The sequence below is a fragment of the Phascolarctos cinereus genome, unplaced genomic scaffold, assembly GCF_003287225.1.
Source record: "Phascolarctos cinereus isolate Bilbo 61053 unplaced genomic scaffold, phaCin_HiC Scaffold_4;HRSCAF=312, whole genome shotgun sequence".
Lineage (NCBI taxonomy): Eukaryota > Metazoa > Chordata > Mammalia > Diprotodontia > Phascolarctidae > Phascolarctos > Phascolarctos cinereus.
In genome coordinates, this window is record NW_027555847.1 from 390,282,977 (window position 1) to 390,309,879 (window position 26,903).

Consider the following 26,903-nt stretch of genomic DNA (forward strand, 5'->3'; position numbering starts at 1 on the left):
GATCTTCCTCAGTGCAGGAGGAAGCCTGGCACTTAAGAGCTGGGCTTCCCTTGGTCTTCCTACCCCCCAACTCTCCGACCCTGCCCCCAACTCTCTCCCTCCCTAGGGTCTGATGATCATAGATTTACAGCTGAAAAGGGAGAGAGGAGGAACAAGTCTGGAGAAGTTAAGTATTTTGTCCAAAAAGAAAGAAACCTTTTTTGAGTGCTTACACAGTATTTGTTCTGGAAATACAAACATAACCTGAAAGAACGACAGTCTCTACCCTCAAGGAGCTTATATTCTAATGGTTGATAGGCAACACATATAAAGAAGCTGATGTGGGATATGGAAGGAGAGAAGGTATCAGGCCCAGAGAATGGAAGAGAAAGTGTGGAGCTGGGGTGGGGAACCTGTGGCCTCAAGGCCACATGCGTCCTTCTAGGTCCTTGAGTGTGGCCTTTTGACTGAGTCCAAGTTTTACAGAACAATTCCTTTTATTAAGAGGATTTGTTCTGTGAAGTCTGGATTCAGTCGAAGGGCTGCACTTGAGGACCTAGAGGGCCACACAGAGTCTCCAGACTCTGGGGAGATAGAAGTGGAGCCTGGAGAGGAATGAAGGCATGGCTAGTCTGGCCTTTTTCTGTAAAATGGAGGTTCTGGGAGGAACTAGCCAATTAGAGGCAGGGAATGCAGAGCCTGAGTGTCATGCAGGCAGAAGAAAGAGAACCAAGATTTGAGACCCAAGTGATGGGGAGAAAGAAGGATTCAGTACATAAGGAGTTCTCCCACATTCTACCATAGAGAAGATTCCACTCCTGGAATTTGTGTCTTCCGAGAGATGGGCACTGAATTCTGGAATTTGGAAAGGGAAATGGGATACACATACAATATTCATACAAATAAATGACAAAAATGGTTCAAATGTAACTCTAGCTATAGCCAATGGCTTCCAGACCAAGGCCAGTGCTAAGTGGTTGTGGAGATATGGAAGAGAACTTTGGACAGGGCATAGGCATGCCCATTGGAAACTGGGGCTACTGCATAGATTAAGTTCAGGAGCTCTGGACTACAGTAGGATTAAAGCCAAAGTCAATATAGTGAACTTCTGGGAGTGGTAGTGATAAAAGGGTGTGTGTAGGGTGGTGTCCTTCAGGTTGCCTAGGGAGAGGTGAACCATCCCAAGTCCAAAATGGAACAGGTCAAAGTTGCCATGGAAGCTGCTGTACTTCTATCCTGGACAAGATAGTGTTAAGGTAGATAGATAGATAGATAGATAGATAGATAGATAGATAGATAGATAGATGGTTGGATAGATAGATGATGAATAGATGAATGAATCAATAGGTACAGAAGAAAAGAAAGAAAGAAGGAAGGAAGGAAGGAAAGGAAGGAAGGAAGGAAGGAAGGAAGGAAGGAAAGGATGGAATAAAGAAAGAGGGATAGAAAAAAGAAGGTAGAAAAGGAAGGATGGAAGAAAGAAGGAAAGAAAGAAAGAAAGAAAGAAAGAGAGAAAGAAAGGAAGGAAGGAAGAAAGGAAGAAAGAAAGAAATGATAGAAAGAAGAAAACTAGCTTTAAAGTTAAAGGATCTGGGCCTGACTTCTTGTTCCACTAGTTACCAGCAGACTCTGTGACCCTGTAAGTCACTTCATCTCTCTGGAACTCAGTTGTCTCATCTGTAAAATGAAGGAGTTGGACAAGATGACTTCTAAGATCCATTCCAGCTTCACATTTTATGAGTTTGTAGGATCAAAGGCTAATGGCATTTGCCAGAGGAACTAGAAGTAGGAGTGGAGAAATCTGGGTGGCTTGGAAGAGGTCCAAGAGACTGATGGTTTTTTGTTTTAATTTTTTTAGAGAGGCACAGAGGAAATGTGGTTTAGCAGAGAGGAAGGAATATCTTTTTGTGGGTATTCCAGGAAAGGAGGGTGAGCTGGGGTGAAGAAATGACAATGACAAGGACCAACCATACCGGAGAACTCAGAAGGTCTGGCAGAGCAAAGACAGCCAGGACCTGTCAGCCAAGGCCTCCTAAGGGAGCTAGGAAGGAGGAAACCAGGAATGGCATGGTATATCAGACCCCTTCCCCAAATTCTCTCATCACTCCCTTTTTCCCACCAAGGGCCTGCCCACCTTGAGGTGCCTCCCAGATCCTCCCTTCAATGGATGGTAGCAGCAGAGACTCAAAGGGACACCATAAATGAAGCAAAGGAATTCAAACTTTTCTCTTTCTGCATCCTCTCCATGTCTCTCCCTATAACTGGTATCTTTCACATCCAGATAGTCTCTTTTTGGTTGCTTGGATTCCCACCCATGGCATTTTTCTCTGGCTCTGCCAAGGGATTGTCAAATGGGAACATCACCAGGAATATTAAATCCACCATTTACTTATTAATCACTTCTGTTGTGTGACTTCTTGTTTCACTCTTTTCTCAGTGTGGGACAGCACAGAGACACAGAGAAAACAAGATAGAGACACAGAGGGAGGAAGAAAAAGACAGGAAGACATTTCTTTTTCAATGCTTCTTTGTCTATTTTTTTCCCCTGAGCCTGTTAATCTGTTTCAAAATGAGAATATATATTTCCTGCCTTCAGGGAGCTCCCAGGCACTTTGGGGAAAACAGGAAAACAAATCTATAAATACACACACATATATACATGTATATACACATATGTACATATACATTAAGCAATTAGATACCAACATAAGGCAAGGTATGACCAAGGGCTAGAGTATATGGTTCAAGCAGAAAATATTATAGGACAGAGAAAAAGTATGATGGAGTTAACAATTCAAATTTATATAACCTTTGACAGTTTGCAAAGCTCTTTGCTCATGACAACACTGTAATCTAGATAGATCAAGTGTTATCCCTGTTTTGTGGATGAGAAAAAGAAGTCTCTGAGATTGCAGTTCCAAGCTCAGGATCACCCAGTGGGTTTAAGATTGGACTCAGACTCAGATCTTCTCATTCTCAGGTGCAGGGCCACTTTCCACTATGCCATGCTTTCAGAACCAGCTTCCTAGCTTTGATTTACTTAAATCTTATTTTTTACAGAGGAAGGAACAGGAGGTAGGAGCGGGGCAAAAGCATTTATTGAGAAATGACAATGATTTTTCTTTAAGAGCATAAAAAAATAGCGAAACAAAAATTAAAAAAAAGATTTCCCAGAGAAGTTGGGTCTGGAGGGCTTTGATTAGGGACAGATGAAGGAAAGACCCCAGGTAGAAAGACAGAACATCACCATGAATAAGATTCCACTCCCTCCTACTTGAAGGGTTTTTTTTTCTTTTTTCCTTTCTTAACACACCATCAGATAGTTCAAGGTATCTACCACTTAATATATCATAATACGAGATTAATATCATATATCTATGCTTGGCAAAATCTTTTCAAGGGGTAGCTTGCATCTAATCCAGATCCTGGCCTGGACTCTGTCTTGGACTCCCTTTTGTTCCCCTGTCCCATTTTTCTATTTGGTTGAGTAGCTTAAACATACATAAGTTTATGCTTACATCAAATTCTTCCCTTAAGAGATTCCTTCACTCTTTATCTGACTAGTACCTAGCTTTACTCTTTCCTTCCTTCTTTCTTTCTTTCTTTCTTTCTTTCTTTCTTTCTTTCTTTCTTTCTTTCTTTCTCTCTTTCTTTCTTTCTTTCTTTCTCTTTCTTCTTTCTTTCTCTTTCTTTCTTTCTTTCTTTCTCTCTTTCTTTCTTCTTTTCTTTCTTTCTTTCTCTTTCTGTTTCTTTCTTTCTCTTTCTTTCTTTCTTTCTCTTTCTGTTCTTTCTTTCTTTCTTTCTTTCTTTCTTTCTTTCTTTCTTTCTTTCTTTCTTTCTTTCTTTCTTTCTTTCTTTCTTTCTTTCACTTTGTCCATATGTGCCTTAATGGCTCTGCCTCACTCCTCTTTGTTATCCCCCCTCACCTCTAACCAATAGGTGGCCTAGGCTATTTCCTTAAAATAGCAGCAATGGGAGAAGCCAGCTAATCAGAGGAAGAAGCCACAGGGATGGAGTGTTACACAGGCAGGAAGTCAGAGAACTCACAGAATCTTTCTTTTCCTTCAGGACAAAGCTCAAGCACCTCCTTCAGCATGCATCCTTTTTTGGTTCCTCCAATTCCTGGTACCATTCCTTTCAAACTACCTTGCATTTGTTACGTATTTATTCTTTTTATGTATATCCTACATATGGATATATGGGTACTTGCATATGGGTACTTATCTCCCCAACAGAATGCAAACTTCTTGATAGCAGTTATATTTTTAAAATGTCTATATTCCCAGTGCTTAGCACAGTTCCAGGCACATAGTAGGTATTTGTTGAATGCTGGGTGATTAATTGATCAATTGACTTGCTCTGGGCATTACTAAATACAAAGATCAATCACATTTAGACCCACTAAAAAGCAGGAACTTGCTTTGGGTCATGCCCATTGCCTTAGCCAGTATTAAACTTAATGTCCTTTGGCCAGATAATTTGACTTCTTGTGAGCTAAGCCCTGCTCTTGTGAAATTGTTTTCCATACCCCAAAAGTCATGCAATATACTAAATGTTTTGAACTTCAAGCATTTACTTTTCGCCAAAGCCAATTTTTCCCTACCTCCCACCCAAGCCCTGCTTCTCCCCCCACCCCATACCACTATAGCTAAGATAAACTCTGGAATGCATTTGTTCCAGGGAAAGTAGAGTAACAATGCCTAAATTTATAAGGTATAAATATACCCAGAGTGCCAATAAAAATATCTGCCCAGGGATCCAACTGAACGATTTTAGGTTCTAATCTTGCTAATTCTTTTTGGATTTTTTTGTTTGTTTTTCTGTTAATTAAAAAATATGTATTGACATTTTGTTTTGAGATAACAGATACTTCCCAAACAAACCCCTTTATAAAGTCAGTTTATCTATTGCTAACAGAAAGGAGGGATTCAGCCTTTAACTTTGGCAGTATAGTACTAGTATTGACTGTTGCCGTTAACCAGTTTGCTTTGTCTCCATAATAACCTAATTTACATTGTGGAAGTCATTGTGTATATTGTTCTTTTGGCTCTGCTTTCTTTCTGCATCACTTCATACAAATCTTCCCATTTTCCCCCTGAATTCTTTTTATTCATCATTCCTTATGGAGTGTTAGTATTCCATTATATACATATACCATAATTTGTTCAGTCATTCCCTCAATCAATGGACATATTTTTTTGTTTTCAACTTCTTGTTATCAAAAATTATGCTGCTATGGACACTTTTGTATATATGGATGTTTTCTTGCTGTCAATAACTGACTTGGGATATAATTCCAGTAGCAAGATCTCTTAAGTCAGAGTATAAACAAACATCTAGGTCAATGGATATAAACAATTCTATAACTTTTCTTGAATAATTCCCAATTGTTTTCCAGTTGTCAAACCAATTCACAGCTCTACCAAAAGCGAATTAGTACACCTGTCTTCCCTCATCCTCTCCAATAGTATCTTCCATATTTTAGCATCTCTGCTAGCTTAAAAGATATAAAATGATCATTCAACCTAACCTTGCTAAGTTTATGCTCAAATCCTAATATTCCTACCATGCCCAGGCTTCTGAACCTCCATCCCCATAACATCTCCCTAGAATCACCTCATCAAGTACTAGGGTCTATCAAAATGTATGCAGCCTGAAGATGATGGTCTTCTTCCCCAAATCTTCCCCTCTAACTCCTCCAAATTTCTCATTCTCTGGATTCAGCCCATGCTTTGATTTCAAATCCTCACCACAAGTCTTAAGTCCTCATGGAATACTACATCTAAAATGGGAAAGGATCTTATATCTAGTCCAATTCCCTGAGTTTTCAGATGAACATACTGGTCTAGAGTAGTTAAGTGACCTATCCAAAATCGCACATATGAGAAGTGGCCAATTCGGGTCTTGACCTCAGGTCCCATGGCTCCTGAGTTTAGTGTTATTTCCATTGCACTAAGTTGCTAGGAATACTTTACTTCCTAATTACCTTTGGGGCTTTTTTTCCCTACACAATCTCTGAGCTGAAGGAAACTTAGAAATATCTGTCAACTTTTAGGTATTCTTGACCTAGACCCTTCCAGAGTGAGCCATAGTGTCCTATTGTCCCTACATTGGGTCAGTGTATGTATATCCTGGGAACAGACATTGGCAATTCTTGCTAACTCAGAATTTCTCACACAGGATCTCACACTCTCCTCCTGTACTATTCTCCTTATGATAATTTCATGTCCATGAATCTTGTGTTCTCAATCAAACTACAAGCTTTCCAAGCATAGAGCCTATCTTAAAATGGTCAGTCCCAGTTTCATCCCAAAATCAACCTTAAAGATTGTCTAATCTGACCATCTTATTTCTAAATTTTACTGATTCTTGTTGTTTCCCCAGTCATTTCCATATATATACATATACATATATATATATTTAATTTAATAAAAAAGATGTTTATTAGCCATAGCATAGAAAATATATTTACTAACAATACTGCAACACTTAACTTGGGTAGTCTCAGCCCCCCCTTAACTCCATATGGAACTGCCTCTGTACAGCAGGGCAGGGAATGGTGACTCATGCTACCTTGGGACATCTGACGAATCTAAAGTGATCCAGATAAATCTGTAGCAAAGAAGTAGTTCCGCAAAACTAACCAATATAGAGACCTTATCTAATGGTGTATATGACACATGACCCCCACATCTCCCACTTCTCTGCCAAGGGAGGAGGGTGGGGAGGCGGGATTCATCATCTGTTATTTGGGACTGAGGCTGGTCATTACAATTAATCAGAGTTCAGCTATCAGTGTTGTTTACATGACTATAGTCACTTTGCCTATTATATTCCTAGTTTTATGTCTTTTTTTTAACTGCATCAGTTCCTATAAATTTCCCATGTTGTTCAGAATTCAGAGCACGTCATTTCACCAGATCACCAAGGAGGAGTGGACACTTGTAGGGAATCAGCTCAGAGGATTACTCCCAAGGTACTTATCACCTTGCACAGCAGAGTGAATGGACTGCCTCACAGAGACATGCTTCTCTTGACCCACCATCAGCAGGATACTCTCCGAAATATGCCTCCAGCAGTGGGTATGGGCTGCACAGAATCATCCTCACTGTTCCAAATGACAGGCACATCTAGGTAAAATGGAAGAATGGGGCAAGAGGTAGTTTGTAGGCACTTTGAGTAGCAGTCTGCTGTGGTCAGTCTCTGGTCAGGGTTAGGAGTCAATCTATGGCTGGATCACACAGTCAATCTGTGATGAAGCTCAGGGTGACTGTGTCACCAAAATCAGAATGACCAGTCTGTGACTGTTGTTGTGGCTGACGTTAAGAAGTCAGACTGTGGCTAAAGAATGGTGTTTGTCTCTTTCAAACCAAGTGACTCATGTGGGTATTAATTCTGTGACCTGGGACTCCTTAAGCCTCTAATCCATAGGTTCCCAAAGTGGATGACACTGTCCCCTGGGAGGCGTTGGAATGATCTGGGGAGGGGGTGTGGTAATAGCCTCAGGGACAATTGGGGGGGCATTGAATAAAAATAAGGAGGCAGTGGAAGCATAAGAAAAGGAGAGAAGGGGCAGGTAGGTGGTGAAGTGGATAAAGCACTGACCCTGGAGTCAGGAGAACCTGAGTTCAAATCCAGTCTCAGACCAGACACTCGATACTTACTAGCCATGTGACCTTGGGCAAGTCACTTAACCCCAATTGCCTAGCAAAAACAAACCAAAAAGAAGAGAAGAAAATTTTGAAAACTGTTCATACATGTCTCATCTGTTGTGTAACAAAGTTAAAGTTGTCATGATTTCATTATTTTCCAAATAAACACACAAAATGCAAGTTATAACTGATTAGTGGTCAAGTCCACTGATAGGTCTTAAGAAGCAGGTGTTGGCAGGCAAGCATGTTGTGCATTGTCGGGAAGTCCAGCATGCATTGGCAGGAATGTATGTGTGTAGTGACTTGTTTACAATATGACACTCTACGGTTATGTGTTGCAACATTGAATCATCAAAATTTCAATATAGGAAAAAACCCCACAAATTTACAATAAATTATTTAAGATGTGTCATTTTAAAAATAAATTTTATATTTTTTGAAATGATGCATATTTCAAAAAAAAACTGTTAAAGGGTTAAAGAAAGCAGATTTCCAGGGGTTGCTGAGTAATTTTTTTTTAAAAAGGGGGCAGTAGGCCAAATAAGTTTGGGAACCTCTGCTCTAATCACTCACTGAGCATAGCTGCCTAGATACGCTATTCAAATGTATTCAATTTCTGAGTCAGAGAGGCCATTGGAAAGGGAAGAAGGAGAGAAGGATGTGATACTTGGGAGCTGCTCAATGGTCTCTTGCCTTCAGAAGGAAAATTGTTATTTAAGCTCTTGATAATGACATAATGTGGGAGGGACAGCTTATTGCAAGGCAGGGGAAGGTGGAAAGCCCATGTGGTGGGAAACATAAATCTGTCACTGAGGTCTTAGAAGAAGCAGTTCCTGAAATAATGAAACTACAGCCACCAACCCTATGAGCAAGGATATATTTGAAACACAAGTGTGTTTGTGTCTGTGTAGATATGTGTATGCATACGCAAGCAACTGGCTTTCCACATGGGTGGATCTCTGTGTGTCTATGGAAGCATATCAGTGGTTCTCAAAGGGTCTGCAAAGGCACATAAGAGTACCTGGAGTTGACTACTTGGGCTACAAATTGCATGATTCTTATATATGAAAAGACTCCATCCAACTTTCCCACAGTGTGTCATGACTCCTCCTTACAAAGAATAATATTGTGCTGTGAGCAAAGAAAAATTGAACACGACTATGTATGTGTGTGCTTATGAATATGTATATTAAATGTATATGCATTGTATACTTGTATGTTGATATCTATGAGTATATGTTTCTCCAATGGGTGTAGCTCTGGGGGGAAAAATGTCACTATCATCATCATTATGAAATCCAAGACCTTAGCTTAGAGTAGCAGCTGTTCCCCTGCCCAAATTTTCTGGGTCTTCCTGTCTAACACAACCTACCTTGACTTCCTCCAAGTCCCAGCTAAAATCCTACTTCCACAGGAAGCCTTTCCTAGCCCTTTTTAATTCTTAATTATAATCCATTGGATTGTAAACTTCCTGAGGGCAGGGAGTACCTTTTTCCTCTTTTTGTATCCCAGCACTTAGTACAGTGCCTGGCACACAGTAGGTGCTTAATAAATGTTTATTGATTGCTTGATTGATAGTGCCTTCCCTCCATTGATTATTTCCAGTTTATCACCACACACACACAGAGCTGTTTGTACATTGTCTCCTCCATTAGATCGTGAGCTCCTCTGCAAGAACTCTTTTACCTTTCTTTGTATTCTCAGCCCTCAGAACAGTTTTAGGCACATAACAGGTAAATAAATGCTTTTGATTGATTGACTGATCTGATGCTCAATTCTAACAATTTCTCTCCTTCTGTGTTTTTCTTTGCAGATGAACAGGCCCATCCAGGTGAAGCCTGCGGACAGCGAGAGCCGAGGAGGTAGTAGCCATCTGCGTTGGCCCCTGTACCCAAAGGCTTATTGATCTTGGTCCCCTCATGGGCAAGGTTTTGACCCATCAGCACTCACTGTTCCAGTTCCTGGCCCTTGAGCACCACTTCTGCTCAGTCCCACCACACTGGGAACATCAGGTTGAAAGGCCTGAGCACTAGGGCCCTGGAGTAGGTTGGAAATTTGTGGAATTCCACCCACCCTCAAGCCTTTCTGCCTCATAGGCTAGGCTTGCCCCTAGCCATTATATCTCCCTTGCATGGGACTAGGGGAGAGGAAGGTCATGTGACCACTACCCTGGGAAAGCTCTGTCTGAGTTACTTTGGCCTGGGAGGTTTGGGTGGGTTTGTGGTGGGAGGGAGATGAGGGATGATGGTGAAGGTTTCAGAACAGGGGGTTGCTTTGGAGAAAGACGGGAGAGAAGTTGGGGCCCAAGAAGGGGAAGAGATTGGAATGGGGAAGGGCAGATTGGGGTTGTAGAGGATCAAGATTTGAGACAGGAAGTGGGAGAGGGTTTGGGGCTTGCCATGAATGAATGGTCATACTACCCTAGCACCTGTGATCTCTGGGATGGTCTGTGACTTGGTCACCCCCATATCTCTACCCTTTTTATCCAGTCCTGGGTCTCAGTTCCCTGCCCACTTACCTCCTCATCCCTTCCAGGGATGTCTGAAGGTAGCCTGGGCAACTGCTCCCAACATCTCTGATGAAAAACCTACTGTGATTATGACTCTAGGATCCCTGACCTGGGCAAGAAAAAACCTTGGGAAAGAGATTTGGATTAAGCATCAAGAGCCCTGAGTTCAAGTCCTTGCTATGCCACTAACCCTCAATATGATCTAAGATAAATCATGTCACTTCTCGGGGCCTCAGTTTCTTCTTCTGTAAAATGAGGGATTTGGACTAGAGGACCTCTAAGGTTCCTTCCAGCTCTGATGTTCTATGATTTGGGGGGGGGGTTACCTATGAGATGTTGTGATGGAGGTGGCTAGTATTGAGCTGGGCTCCATTAGAAAAGAGATTGGAGCAAAAGATACTACCTTCCTTACCTCAGACACACCTTGAGCATGTTTACCTAAAATTTGGAAGTAGGTTTGGTTAAAAGGCTTTCAAGGGAGATAGAAAAGGACTTAGGAAGGTAGAGCTAAGGCAAAATTAAAATAGTTGAGGACTGCATTCTGGATTAATAAAGGCAAAGGTACACAGAGTCAGGGCCCATTACATGAGGAAGGGAAAAGGATGCAGCCTTGCTCTCCAAATTACCACAATAGCTCTGAGCTCCCGCTAGTTAGGGGGATGAATTGTAGACTCAGTCTTGGGCTGTTCTTCTTTTCAAGAAGAGTGAATTCAGAGAACTTGCTCTCCTAGAAGGAAATGCAGACTGGGAGCAGAAATAGGTTCAGGAAGAATTTGGATAAAACCCTAGAGAGGGATGTGTTGGTCCCTGAGGAAAGCTGAGGTGCCAATGCAGATTTGTGAGTAGAAGAACCATGAGCCTGGCCTCCTTCAAACCATTCCTCAGGTCCATTAAAGCCAGGATTCAGGGCAAGGAAACCTAGATGCTGAGTCCAGGGGCTAGGATGTTGGATATACCCTAATCTCCTGTCCTCTCCTTCTGCCAGGTTTACTGGCTAGATTTCTTTCTCAAAAAGCAAGCCTTAAACCCATACACTCTGGATCCCATAGATTGAACAATAAGTCCCTATGCAAGCACCACTTAATGGTTACTTTTTTGGGCCCTCTTAACTCCAAGTGAGTGTGTGTGTGTGTGTGTGTGTGTGTATGTATGTATATATGTGTATATATATATATATATATATATATATATATATATATATATATACCCTGATGTCATGGTCCTCTTCCAGAACAATCTAAAGGGCTCTAAGGTCTAAAGGTTAAGTGACTTGTCCAGAGTCCCCAGCTAGTAAGTACCTGAGGCTAGATTTGAACTTGAGCCTTTCTGACTCAAGGTCCAGCATTCCTATCTACCAAGCCACCTAGTGATAAGTATCTTCTAAATTATCAAATCTAAGCACAATAGAATTCAGAGGAAGAAGAGTTCACTATCATTTGTGACATCAGAAATAATATATGAGCTATATGTGATCCATAAACATATGGGTCATTAAATCAGATAAAATATTTAAAGCACTTTACAAACCTTAAAGTGCTATGTAAATAGTTGTTGTTGCTGCTGTCATCAGAAGGGACTTCCTGAAAGAGTAGGGCTTTGAAGTAAAACTTAAGAGTATATAAGGTATGGATAGGCAGCATAGACATGGAAGGACATTCCAGACCAGAAAATATGTAATCAAAGTCAAAAAGGCAGAAAAGCACGTTACGTACTGGGGAGAGTGAGCAAATTGGCCTTGCTGGGAGGGAGGAAGCATCTAGAGAAACAAAGAGAAATAAGGTGTGTGGCGGGGAGAGGAATGGTTGGGTAGTAGGTTGAGGGCCAGAATGTAGATCCTACAATGCTAGAACATGTTGGTGTTTGACTTGATAAAAAAAAAAAAAGGTCCCGTCTATGACCTACACATTTGGAGAGAATCATCCATAATCTCTTTTATTAAACTGGGCTTCACCCTGCTCCAAACTAAATGTATTTTCCCTCCCTCCCCTTGGACACAAAAGTTTCTAACTTGCTAACCTCATCTCCTTTCTCCCATATATCTACTGCCTCTGACACTTGCCCCAAACCAGATTAATCAGCTCTTTTGTTCTTTACTGAGAGAAAGTACATACACAAAGGGAAAAAAAAAAGGAAGAGGGGGGACAAAAACCAAACCTAAATCTCTATCTATTAATTGCATATTCAATATTAGTCAGATTCTTCTAAGTCAGCAGTATTGATGGGCTATGTAAAAAAAAGGCAAGTTGGCTTTAAAATAATCTAATATATACTTAAATATTTGAAGCGAAAGGAGAGAAGATTATGTTTAAAGGAGAATTTTTAAAAATGGGACAATTGAGTCAGAAGGGAGAACCCGTGGCTATTTGGAAAGAGGATGAAGAAGGAATTGAAGAGGGAGAAGAGGATTGGTAGAGAGAAATTAAGAGAAGGAGGAGAATGGAAAAGGAAGAGGAAAGAAGAGAACAGGATAAAAGAAGAAAAGTAGGGCAAAGAATGATTGGAAGAAGAAAAGGTAGAATTAAAGGAGGAAGATAGGAAGAAGAGGAAATAGGTGAAGGCACAGAGGGAGCAAGGGAAAGGAGATGGAAGGAAGAAGAAGAAGGTGGAAAAAGGAGCAGAATGAGTACATATGACAGAGCTGGGGACTTGGATTCAGAAAACCTGCATTCAACTCCCTTTCCTGTTTCTTACTTGTTCTGTGACCTTGGGCAAGTCATATCATCTTTCTGAGCTTCAGCTTCCCCATCTATGAAAATGAAGTGGACTGGAATAAACAACCTTTAAGATCCCTTCCAACTCTAATCCTTTGACCCTTCTTGCTCTGACATAGTGAAGAGCAATGCTACACATTCTTTGGCCAAGGGGATGAGAGAAAGGGAAGCTTCCCTTCCCCTACAGTCAAAGGCCAATGAGGAACTCAGATGCTATGTTTGGACCTTCCAATTCCCTCCACTCTATGAATGTCCAGTATAAAAATAATATAACTGCCCTGAAACTAGCCATTTGGGAATCATGGAGCCATAACCTAGATGGCTTCCAGACCTAGCAGCTTCATGACGTAAGAGCTACTACTGCCCCAAGATGGGATAGAAAGTCCTCTAACTCACTAGTCTTCCCTCCTTCTTTGTCGTGTGTCTTTTCTTCCCCCCACCTAATTTTCCTCAAGTCTGCCAAAGGGAACCAAGCCAGTCCTTGGCATCTAGCCTTGAATCCAACCTCTGAAGGCATAGGACTTGGCCAGAGCAGAATGGCCATGGCAATAAGGTTTGTCTCCAACTTAATCTGCTTCTCCCTTACTCAAACCATTCCCCCATAAGATAGGCTGGTCTCCAACAATCCCACTCACATTAAGTGATTAGGGACTAAATGTGCTCACCTCCTCAGCAGGCTAGAAGAGGAAAGAAATGCAATGATGGTTTGTTGTTAGGTTGCTACTTTCATGTACTTTTCATGTACTTAGTTTCTGGAAGCACTGCTAGCCAAGTGTTTGTAAGTAAATGTTCTATCTACTGCCAAGGGTATAAGGTAAGTTTATGACTAGGGTCTTCTCTGTGGCTACTACTCAAGGTATCATCTGTGGAGAGAGATAGGAAAAGTCTATGTCTGGGATTATATGTCTTTAGTATCATAGATCTAGAGATGAAAGAAGCCTCAGAAGCCATCTAGTCCAGCCCATCATTTAACGAGAGAGGCCACTGAAGCTCAGGAAAGTGAAATAAGTGACTTGCCCAAGAGCACACAGCAATCAAAGGTGGGATTTGAACCCAAGACTTCTGACTCCAGAGTCTGTCCAATGTAGCATGCTGCCAGGGATGGTGAATTTTTCTCTATATGGAGCTAAACAGCCTGGGTAGGCATCTTATCTAAGACCTTGGCCTCTTCCTCTGCCCTGCATTCTGACCCCTGTATTAATGGGCCCTATGAGATGTGGAATGAAATTACTCTTTTCCCATTTACTATTCTCATTGGTTTGGGAGGAAGGAGAGGACTTTTCACTGATGTAAATACAAGGCACTACAGAATGTCTGTGTGGGCAAGGAACATTTCTAAGTAAGAATGTTTAATGAAGCCCTAGAAAAGTCAGTCTCCAGCCCCACTTAGTGGGGCCCTGACTTAGGTATAAGTTTTCCCAGGAGGTAGACAGCAGTTGTGTCCTAAACCCTGGTACTGCTGGTTCCAGGAACAGATTCAGCCAACTCCCTAGAGGTCCTTAGTGAAGAATAAATGGTTGAGCTTCATGGAGAATCAGCTGAATTTTTTTTAATTAAAAAAATGCATGCTCTTTCAAGGACAGCAAAATAATACTAGAGAGGTCGTCCACTACCAAGGCTCCCACTGCCAGGACTCCCTAGCCCAACTCCTGAGACCAAGGTCAAGGTACCCATATTACTTCCTGCCAGTGGCAGAAAACACCTCCCACTTCCACCTCACCCTCATCCTTGCTCAACATAAATCCTTCCCAGATTTATGATGGTGGCTGGAAACCTTGATCACATCAGTTATGACTAAAAGTTAGTTTTATTCTTTCTCCTCCATACACACAAAGCAACCTCTGCTAAGGAACACCTAGAGTCAACCTCCCCACAAACCTCCACACACCCCCAAACACACAACCCAGAACAATAGTTCCTTCTCCTCAGCAAAACACAACCCAAAAAACACATACAATCCAACAGCAACCCAAAACTTAACACTCACAACTTTATGTACATATACCCCAATATATAAAAGCCTGACATACAACCCAACACATGCATCACATACGGGAGACCTTAGGAAAAAAGTATGAAATTGGGGGTACTTATAATCCTCCCCTTCTCTGTGCCCTGTTTCTCACTTTCCATAGTTCCTCCTCCTTCCTACCTCCAAAGAGCTCAGCTAACTCTGAAATAGCACCACGTTTGAGCCAAAGGAATAAGATTCTAATTGTAGAATTTCAGGTACCAATCACAGTTAAGTTGGGGAAATATTTGGAGATAGACACCTTTCCAATGCCAGAATGAATGCAACCCCAACAGAATAGTATGGTAGGAAGAACAATTAATTTAGACTTGAAGGACTTGGGTTTGAATATCAGGTATGTTACTTAACATCTGAGTGGCCTTGAATATGTCACCTCCTTCAGACTCAGTTTCTTCATCTGTAAAAAGAGGGGGTTGGAACGGATGATCTAGAAGGTCCCAGATTTTGTGATCCTATGACGATTCCTCCCCTAAATTAAGAGCCCCATATCAATTTAGCCTCCTGGAAGCCATTCTAGATAGCTTATCCAGTCCCAGAAACTCCAGTTTAAGCTCAATTTATTGATATCCTCTTCTAACATACCTCCCCCCCCACCACCCCAACTTCCTTGACTACATGTAGAGGAGAAAGGATAAATCCATTCAAGAATATGTATTAATTCTCTACTATGCGCAGGACACTGAGCTAAGCACTTGGGGAGATACAAAGTTTACATAATGTACAATATTATATGATGAGTTCATTAGGGAGGTGCAGAGAAAAATATTGTGCGAAGTTGGAAACCCAAAGCTGTTACTAATGAGGAGGCCTAGGGAAGAGACCCTAAGAGCAAGCCAAAAGAGGGAGAACATTCCAGTCTTAGGGAAGTGCTAAAAAAAATAAAAGATGCAGGATAGATTCAGGGATTCTTGACTTCAGAGTTCTAATCCCTCTCCACTGCACCATCCTTCGAAGGTCTGAAGATAGCTCTCATCTCCTCTAAGTCTTCCCTTCACCTAGATAGGCACTAGCAGACTCCTTCAGCCTATCCTAATGTGGTATCACTATCAATTTGAAGCCTTTCACCACACTAATTTCTCACTTCTAAATGTCCTCTTTCTTATCAATGACCTTCCTAAAATGTGGGTCCAGAACTGAACATGATACTCCTCTGCTATTCTTTGACCAGAAAAGAGGACAGAGGAATGATCACCTGTTATTCCTAAGAGCCAGGCTGTTTTAATGCCTACCATGATGACAAGAACTTTCCTGGTTGCCGCATCATACTGCTGGCTCACATTGGGCTTATAGTTCATGGTTCCCAACTTTTCCCTACCTGTCCATCTCTAGGTCTCTACCTCTATCCTATCCTTTCTCTCTCCATCTTCCTTTGCTTCTGTTTCTCTTTTTCTGATGACATGAAAATAACTAGGTACACATAGACATATACAGAGTAGATGGAAGGTAATCTAGCATTAGCAGTTGGGAAGACCAAGAAAAGCCTCCTGAAAAAAGGTGAAATTTGAACTGTCTTTCTTTTTTTTTTTGGCTAGACAATGGGGTTAAATGACTTGCCCAAGATCACACAGCTAGTAAGTGTTGTGTCTGAGGCCAGATTTCAACACAGCTCCTCCTGAATCCAGGGCCGGTGCTCTATCCACTGTACCACCTAGCTGCCCACCTTGACCTAAGTGTTGAAGGAAGCCAGACAAACTAGAGGGAGGAGGAGGAGGTGAGAAGGAAGAGCATTCCAGGCTTGGGAACTAGCCAGTGGAGAGGCATGGAGTATTGTGCAGCCCAGTGTAAGTGGAGAATTGAGGGTGACACGAAGGTTTCCTGCCTGAGTTACAACAGTAATAGGAAAGCTGGAAATAGATGAGTGTTTGGAAAGAAAGATAATGAGATCTGTTTTGGACATGTTGAGTTTGAGATGCCTATTGGGACATCCAATTCAAGATGTCCAAAAGGCAGTTGGCAATGTGGTGCTGGGGCTCAGGGGAGAGATAGGGATTCATATATAGATGTGGGAATCATTTACATAGAGATGCTAATTGAACCCATTGGGGCTTATGAGATAATCAAACAAGATAGTATAGAGGGAAACATGAGAAGCAGGCCTAAAGATGAGCCTTGGGGAAACCTACAGTTAGTGGGTGTGATGTAAATGAAGATCCAGCAAAGAAGGATGAGAAGTAGTAGTCAGACAGATAGGGAGGAGATACAGGAGAAAGAAGTGTCACAAAAACCAAGAAAAGAGAAAGCATCCAGGAGAAGGTGACTGGTAGTGTCAAGAACTGCAAAGAGGAAAGATCAGGACTGAGAAAAGCCCATATGATTCAGCAATTAAGGGATCATTGGTAGCTTTGGAGAGAGTAGTTTCAGTTGAAAAATGAGATCAGAAGCCAGATTACAGATCCAGGGGCAATAGTGTGAATAATTGAAAATAGTACATGACTCTTAACCATCAACTTCACCCTCATTCATCTCTTGAAACCCATCAAACCTTGGTAATACAATATGATTGCTGTGACCTGGGCTGTGTACCATATGGAGAGAGTAGCACAGACTCAAGTCTGCACCATTTCATCCATAGGTCTTCGATCACTGATAGGTGATCCAAGGATAGATGGATAGGTCAGCCTCATTGAAGATAAAGGGCTAAGAAACCACAAAAGCTAAGTTAGGGATTAATTCAGAACACCATAGTATCTTTGAATATCAAATACATGACACTATCTTTTAGTAGTGATTGGCAGAGGGAATTCTAAATTGTCATTTTGGGACAATCTAGGAAGACTCCCTGGACAAGTCTCTTGAACTAACTCTCCACTTCAGCCTAGCTACAATCTTTATTGTTCTGTACACATACCATGATCATTCTAACTTTTATTGCTTTACTCACATGGCTCACTGACCTTAAATGCAGGCCCCTCCCTATTTAAATCCCATTCTTTCTTAAAAAATCAATTCAAGTCCCACCCCTTCCAGGAGCTTTCCTAGGCTCTTCCAGACTATACTAATCTCTCTGGGCTCTAAGCTCCTAAACTTTGAATCATAGACTCTCATGCCTGATTATATTCTATTTTATATTATTTTACAATTGTTTCTTGTATCTTATCTAGGGAAGTACATTTTACACTAGCTATGGAGAAATGTGTCCCCTCCTTACTGCTGTAGATTTGAGAGCACTTCTGTCTGGATGGAGTAGCTGCAATCACAAGGAGAATTTGCAATTTAGAAATGAAATTGTTCCTCCTGAACTAGGTAGGATAGCTTGAATATGGGCTATATGGGTCATATGTAGACAGAAGGCTTGAATGTATGATCCTGGGTGGAGAAGATTCATAATGAATATATTATTGTTGATAGTAATAAAGATGCTGTGTTAAAATGCTGGGGTAGGAAAAGCATGAGCCACTGGGAAGCAGTTAGCTCTATTATTTTGATACAGGTGGGATGACAGAGGGTAGGGAGGGAGCCAATAGAAAAGGCATGAAAATTTGAGAGAAGGAGCTTGAGGAAGTGACTCAGAGACTAGATACCCTAAATAAATTGACCCCAGAAAATCTGAGACAGAGGGCACCCCAAAGGGAGAAACTAGAAAATTTAGATAACTTTAAAAAACTGGTATTTGCATTCAGTCACATCCAGAATTTTTTCTGTGGATACTTACAATTTACCTGTGTGTATATAATAACTACCTGCTAGGTCCTCCACAAATTCTAAGAAAGCGGTTTTGTACCCTGACTAGCTGATTGAAAGTGTGTTGGGAAGATAAGGCTTCTCCTTCCACTCTGCCTCCTCTGAAAAGAAGGGAGGGGAAAAGGCCAAAGCCTACAGGTGTGTCTTTGAGTGGTGATGGTGGCATATTAGCAGGCTTAGTACAACAGAGAGCCTTAGTGCATTAAGGGGTGCCACAGAACCTGTCTTTTCCTCCTTTGTCCCCCACAGTGCAGTGAGGTGCCACTCTACTTTTCTAGTCCTACCTCCTATTATTTTCATCCACATACTCTATAGACCAGCCAAATATTCTGCAGCACTCTCCCACCTACCCAATCCTCCATCCCCCCCCCACCTTTTGCTTTCCTCACCTCCAAGCCTTTGCTCATCCTGTCCCCTATGATTGGAATATACTCTTCTTCTTCCTTGTTGAATTATTTCCCATTCTTTGAAGCCCAGTTCCAATGCCACCTCTTCCAAAAAGGCTGCCATGATTCTCCTAGTCAGTTGCCCATAGACCTCACTGGACACTTTGCAACTCAGTGTCATTTATCATATATTACTATTGGATAAGTATTAATCTGTGAGTTCTTCTTATCCCCCAGCTAGAATCTGAGCTCCATGAGGTCAGAAGCCATGTCTGGTCTAAGTATCTTTCCCCCAGTGCCCAAGACTACATATGAGGTAGTCACTTAATAAACATTTATTCAATTGAATGGCAACTAGTATGAGATGATCAATGAGTAGGCACTTAAAAAAAATTAATTGATTAATTGCTTACTCCAGACCACTGAAATGGCCTAACTCAGCTCCCATCACTCCAATAACTATTTTTCTAATTAGTAACATGTCTGTGCATGAGAGTGAATATAAGTAAATATGTTTACATTTGATGTTGTCACATGGGTCACACTTCTGAGTGTGCCTGGCTATGTGTCTGCCCTTCCCAGCTCCTGCCCTTCAACTTGATTGTATTTCTCTGGTTGGAGTTGGGGAGATGAGGCTGGCTGAGGGGAGGGAAGGAGAAAGGGGAGCAAGTGGTAGGGGAGGGGACTGAACAGACTGTAAGTCAATCAGATTCAAATTAGGGGTCCCTGTGGCAGATGTTGGGTGAGTCATTTAGCCTAACGGAGTTCTTGAGACAGTTTGCTTCTTCCACCTCCGGTTCATTTAAAGGATCTTTGGAGGCGTATTTTCCCTTCTCACAATGTCTTTAACTGCAGTGCCGGCATTCCTGCTGGGCAGGCTAATGAGGTTGGACACAATGCCTGTGAACATCCCTTCCGAGGCCCTGTCCCGGAGGCGACATTCCCGCCCATAAAACCATTGTTTATTTAGTCCTCCTGGCCCCAGCACCATCTGTAGCCCCATCAGCTCCTGGTGCTTTTAAAGTCCTATTAAGTTTCCCCACTTCTCCTTCGAGCATTATTTTATTTCTAAACAGACACAGACAACTTCCTGTCAGCATTACTTCTGCAATGAAGATGGAAGCCTACAGGCTCACCAGTGTGTGTGTGTGTGTGTGTGTGTGTGTGTATCCATCTCTACACATGCGACTTTGGAGAGAGAGGGTGTGATGGTCCTGTATTCTTTTGTGTTCTTTCAATTTCTAGGGGTCTGGGGGAAATTTGACACACATATACCCCAATTTATTTTTATTTATTTGTCCGTTTGTTTTAGTATTTATATTCTGGCTTCCAAGCCTGGAATCAGGAAGACTCATCTTCCTGAGTTCTGAGTTCAAATCTGGCCCGGGCAGATTTGTGTGACCCTGGGCAAGTCAGTTAACCCTGTTGACCTCAGTTTCTTCACCTCTAAAATGAGCTGGAGAAGGAAATGGCAAACCATTCCAGTATCTTTGCCAAGAAAACCCCAAATGGGGTCACAAAATGTTGGACACAACTGAAACAAATGAACAACAACAAAACTTCTGGTTTTAGAAAATGCATTTCACAGAATCTGAATCTGGAAGTGAAACTACTTGCCTTCGGACTATAGATGCAGTCTTCTTTCCTCTACACCATACCCTCGAGCCAGGGAGTGACCCTAAGGATACCCACATAGTTCTATAAAAACTTCTAAGAGGATCCCAACCTTTAGGATGCCCAAAGTTGTCATGGAGACCCAGAAATCTGATCCTCAGAACATCCCCAATTCAGCTGATGAGCATTTATAACACCCAAATCCCTCTAGGTACCTGGAGGCCCTACCAGCTGAGAAAGTGAACCCTGCCTCAGAGCAAGAACACCAAGGCCTTCAGTTGGCTCTAAGTCACTTTTTTCCTCGGCACCTTGCTCCTGAAGAGGCTTAAAGCTTTGCTATGAGCTCTCCAGGGTCCTGACCTGATTTCTTGGCCTTCCCAGGGATTCCAAATTTTAGAGCAAGAATGGTCTTATAGAGATCATCCAGTCCAGCCTCAATTCTCAATCAACAGATCTTTACTAAATACACATTGTATTCATAGTTCATTGGAATTGGAGCCAGAACAGACCTTACAGGTCATCCAGTTCAATACTCTCATTTAACAGATAATAAAACTGAGGACTAGGGGGGAAAGGTCACACAAATAGCACATGGACTCCAAATTTAGTGTCATTTCCAACACTCCATGCTATACCCAGCCTGTGTTAGGTACTATCAGGAAGGCAGGATAAAAGAGAATTCCTTTCCTGAAGGATTTTGCTAGAGACAAGACTGGCACAGATAAGATTATAATCATCAGAGATCCCCAGCTTCAGGGAGCCAGAGATACAAGACACATTATCAGAAATTAAAAAAAAAAAAAAACAGATACTATGAGTCCATTCTCCATGCAAGCTTTCTTCTATGTATGTCTCATCCATTGACACTCTGGGAATGAGGTTACAGAACTCGTTCTGAATATAAGTTCAGGCTGTCCTGACTGACCCAATCACCAGGTATTTATTGAACAAGACTCCCAACCAGGATGTTCACCCTAAACCCTCTAGAGGATGGAGTGTTAAACTGTGGAAGCTGATGTCATCACCCTTGCACTCAATTGTCACAGGATCCTTCCTACATTTTAAGGGTCTTAATCAACTAATTCTTGTGTCATCCCATGGATGGCACACTCCTACTTCTTGATCCCCTGAACCCTTGATTCTGAGTCACCGTGACTAGGGTGAAAATCTTTCTCCCCTGCTAATTCTCCCCAAAACCTCATCCCTATAGTTGACCACCTTTCCCCCTAATTCTTTATCTCCTCCAAACTTTCCTAATTTTTTTTTCAGAGGCATTATCATTCCCCTAGTCCATAACCTTGGAGTCATTTTTCACTCTTCTCTCTTTCTTTCTTTCACATCCTATCAGTTCCAAGTCTTGTAAATTCCAGCATCACAAAGTTTCTTGTACTTGTCCCCTTCTTTCCAGTCACACATCCACCATTCTAGTTCAGTTCATCATAACCTCTTGCCTGGACTACTGTAATGGCCTCTGTGATTGAGATCTTTCCCTTCTCCAATCTCTCCTATAGAAAGCTACCAAAATACTCCTTCTAAAGCACAAGTCCACCAGGCTTATACCTTGCTCAAAAATGTTCTGCAGTTTCTTTATTAACTTGGAGACAAAATCCAAATTCCTCAACCTGGTCTTTAAGGGAAATGTCACACTTTGGCTTCAGCCTACCTTTCCAGTCTTACTTTACCTTAGCTACCTTTACACACAGGACTTCTAGCTATTCCTCCAAAGCAGCATTCCACCTCTTATCTCTGTACATTTGAAAAAGCCAATCCCAATGGCTGGAATGAACTCCCTCTTGATCTTCAGCTCTCAGAATACTTATCTTCAATCAATCAACAAGCATTTATTAAACACTGATTATGTGTCAGGCACTGTGCTAGGTGCTAGAGATATAAATACAGTAAATAAAACAATTCCTACTTTGAAGAGTTTACATTCTAGATTGTAGAGCATGGAGTCAGGGCTGAGGTGGGGCCATGGTTGAGCTTATGTTCCTTCTCCAATACCCAAAGTTGTTAATGCACTCTCCTTCCCCAAATTATCTTGTACTGACATCCATTTGCATGCTATACCCGTCCAGTAAAGTGTAAGCTCCCTGAAGGTAGAAATTATGCCATTTTTTCCCCTTCTGTCCCTAGTGCCTTTCACATATTAGATGCTTAATAAATGTTTGTTGAACTTAATCATAGCATTTATACTTATGATGGACCTTACATAGCATCAGTTCCAACCCCTTCATTTTACAGATGAAGAAATCTAGGTCCAGGGGGTACATGGAGTCATATTGGTATTAAGTAACACAGTCAGAATTTGAACCCAGTTCTTCTGATTCCAAATAGATATAGTGCTTTCTACTATAACATATGCTGCCTTCATATATATGTATGTATGTATATATGCCAAATGTTTCACTTGCATCCATGAAATAAGGGGGAAAGGAAGAAGGCAATAAGCATTATATAGCACCTACTCTGTGCCAGGTGCCATGCTAAGTGCCTTTACAAATATTATCTCATTTGATCCTCACAACAACCTTCTGAGGGAGGAACTCTTAATATCCTTATATTAAAGTGGAGGAAACTGAGGCAAACAGAGATTAAGTGACTTGCTTAGAGTCACACAGCTAGTTGAGTGTCTGAGACGAAATTTTTACGTGAAATTTTAACACACCTTCCTGACTCTGGGCTCAGCACTCTATCCACTGCATCACCAGCTGCCTCTGTAACAAAAGACTATAAAGACAGAGGATGGACCTGTGATTTCATTTGCATAAGGAATTTCCAGGTGAGGAAACCTCTACCAAAGCAAGTCAATGCCTTTCCTGTAATATAAAGAGTCCTAGAGAGTTACCTAGAACAACATGCCCAGGGTCATACAGCCAGGTATTGAGTAAGGAATGGGTCTTAAACCCAGGTCTTCCTGACCTCAAGGCCAGCTCCATATCCATGTATTCCATCTCATCCATTAAAGAACAGGAAGAAAATCTCCAGTGCTTTGAGAGGTTCTCCCATGGAAAATTCACAGAGAAAAGAAATAAAGAAGAATCCTATAGGATTTCCTAATTCATGAAAGGGTTTCAATCTACACCAGCTTGGGAAATGGCCACACTGATGAGATCACAGATCCACTAGAAGACTGTAGAATCTTTGACAATTTCTAATGCACACAAAGCAGTTAACTACATTATTTCACATGATCCTCACAACACCCTCCCACCTTGCATCAGGTCCTCTAGGCATCATCTAATCATCTGCATTTGTCAAATGATGAAGCTGACATACTAGGTATTGAATGAATGTTCACTGTATATTTGCTTTAGAATTTCTGATGATGGAGAAATCACTACATGTGGAGGGGGAGGGAGTGGCAGCAGGGAAGAGAAAGACTTCATTGAAGAGGAGGCACTTGAATTGGGCTTTAGAGATTTGGACAGAATGAGAAGTGAGAAGACATTCTCTGCAGAGAAACAGATGGAGCCAGGATGGAGAGGCTAAAAAATACAGAAAGCAGGTAGAGCTTTATGGCAAGGGTGGAAGGCAGCTCTATTAGGTAGTGGTAAGGAGATGAACTGAATAAGTGTTTAGGAAAACAGATTGTGGAGGGCCTTGAATTACAGGCTGAATTTCTTTGTGAATAATAATAATGATAATATCTAACAAATATTTACCATTTTGGGGGATTTTAAAGTAGGTTACATACATTACCTCATTTAATCCTCACAACAATCTTGGGAAGTAGGTGCTATTGGTATTCCCATTTTTTTTTGGTTTTTTGGTTTTTTTGCTAGGCCATGGGGTTAAGTGACTTGCCTAGGGTCACACAGCTAGTAAGTGTCAAATGTCTGAGGCTGGATTTGAACTCAGGTCCTTCTGAGTCCAGGGCCGGTGCTCTATCCACTGCGCCACCTGGCTGCCCCCATATTATCCCCATTTTACAGTTGAGGAGCCAGAAGCTGACAGATTAAGTGAGTTGTCCAAGGTCATATATAGCGAGTCAAATTCAAACTCAGGACTTTCAGACTCGGAGGCCAGCACTTTTATCCACTTTTCTACCCAGGATGTTTTTTGTGTGTCTGTGTCCATGTTTATGTGGAAATAAATGTTTCCCTGTATCCTAGCTATCACCAGGCAGGAGCCTGGTTGGAGCAAATCTTCCTAAAACCACCTTTTCCCCAAAACCCATATTTTAGGTAATTGTTCCATAACTCTGAGTACAACCCCTACTGCAAATTTTGCCCTTCAGGTAGATTTTCTGTTGATTGGTTGGGTAGACTGCTACCAAGTGCTCCTCTCAGTCTGTTCTTCTAAGAACTGATTAACTTCAATTACTTGACTCAGGTTGGGATTTCCCCATCATCTCCATTGTTTTCCTTTTAAAAAACAATACTATCCCAAACACTTCTCCCAAGTAGGTCACTTCTCTCTGAAATGAGGAGTGCTTAAAGGATGGGTAGGATTGGAATAGACAGAAAGAATGGAAGAAGAAATTCCAAGTACTTAGAAATAACCTAAGCATAAATAAAGAAGCTAAGACATACACACTGGGCTGGAGCCAGTGAGGATATCAGTTTTTTCCAAACCCACCTCCCCCTATCCATACAGAATTAGTTAGCAGTTCTTTACCTAGCATCTAGTATATGCCGACTTCTGTAGTAGAAGGCATGGATTCAATTAAACTAGCTCTTCCCTTCCCACATCTGCCTTCCCAAAGTGCCCTTGCAACAATTCTGCAGGCCTCCTAGGTATCTAAAGCCCACAGCTTGAGAATCACTGTACTAAATATTCTTTAGGGTCCCTCTCAATTCTAATATTCTGTGTGTAATGTCCCTTCTACCTCTGATATTCTATGTCCTATGGAATACTGGACATGGAGTCAGGAAAGCCTGGGTTCAAATCCCACCCTTTCAGTAACTAGTTTGGGACCGTAGGTAAGTCATTTGACCCCTCCGAGCCTCAGTTTTCTTAACTGAAAAGTGAGGCTAATCATAGCACCTTCCTCAGAGGGTTGTGGTCAGTCCCAAATAAAATAATTTGTGAAAAATTCTTTGCAAATGTTGAAGTGTTATATAAACACCACTTATAGTGATAATTACCATTATTATTATTATTCTCTCATGGAACACCTGTTCTAGTTGAAGAGATAAATCTCACCCATGAAACAGAGAACAGCATCAGAATAACCAGAGAACAAGGGCTAGATTTTTTGGTTCACATTATAAGTGCAAAAGGAGATCAGAGAAGGGGGAAATCAGTATGAGCTGTGCTTAGTCAAGTAAAACTTTGTGGAGGAGGTGGAAAGCTAATAGCCCATAAATAAATGCAAGGTAATCAACAAGAATTAGAAATCTTAGCCAAGGCCAGAACTATGGTCCATATGAAGTGACAGAGTTTATGGGTAAAGATTAAGGGGAGGCAAAGGAAGGGAATGATCAGGAAGGCTGACAGCACTAATCAAGGAAGACTTCTTGGGGGCCCAGGGGGGCTTTGTTTAAAAAGCAAGGAAGCAACCCCAGAAACCTGCTTCCAAGGCAGCACAATGAGGAAAATAAGACAGTATTTCAGTACCACTATAATGAAATAAGGAAGGCAAGGTCAGCAAGGTCCATAGAGAATTCCATTCTCTGGATCCAGAAAGGTACACATAGATTACAAATACAGTTGTAGCTTCTTCCATAGGTGTAAAAATGTAGTTAACTGCAAACTGGCAAAGTTTAAATGGACTTTTAGATTTTTCTATGTTTTTTTAAGTCTAAGTTTATTGTTTTACTTATTTTCCTCTTTCATCTGGAAATTTAAGTTGAAATTTGTGGCTACCCCCAAATTCCCTCCTGACATAGCTATTTGAGTGAGGATTATTATAGAGATTTAAGAAATTGATCATTGGTCACCAGGTGCACAGATGATATTCAAAATACACTACATTCATGTATGCCCAGAATAGAAGGATATAAAATTGGGCCCTTCTTGATTGGTGAAATTGGTTAACACTGAGCCCCTTTGTGGAGCCCTTTCCTGGCCATACCAGGAGTTGGAAGAGGAATGAAATAGTATCATCTCCATGGGAATTTCATTCTAGAGAGAAATACATACACACATGCATGCATACATATACATGCATCCACATGCAAGCATGGGATAATAGGCATCAATTTATTTATTCCCAACACTAGATCAAGAGAATGGGGAAGACAGAGAGATATAAGACATAGTTCCTGCCCTCAAGGAGCCTGTAATCAATAGAGGAGACATAATGCCTACCCGAGAGACCGTGCAGTGTAATACAAAGGATACTAGATTTAGAACAAGAAAGCCTGGGTTCATTTGCTCTTTCCTACTTGTGTG

At 41.5% G+C, this 26,903-nt stretch overlaps 1 protein-coding gene across 21 annotated transcripts in view; it reads left to right on the forward strand.

Annotated features, from left to right (window-relative positions):
• CELF4 (CUGBP Elav-like family member 4) overlaps positions 1 to 26,903 on the forward strand; it is a 583,999-nt gene that overhangs the window by 420,014 nt on the left and 137,082 nt on the right. For all 21 annotated transcript variants that reach the window (XM_078153279.1, XM_020985716.2, XM_020985719.2 and 18 more), the window contains exon 3: positions 9,445 to 9,493. In XM_078153279.1, the coding sequence (XP_078009405.1) occupies positions 9,445 to 9,493 (49 nt within the window). The remainder of the gene's footprint in view (positions 1 to 9,444; positions 9,494 to 26,903) is intronic.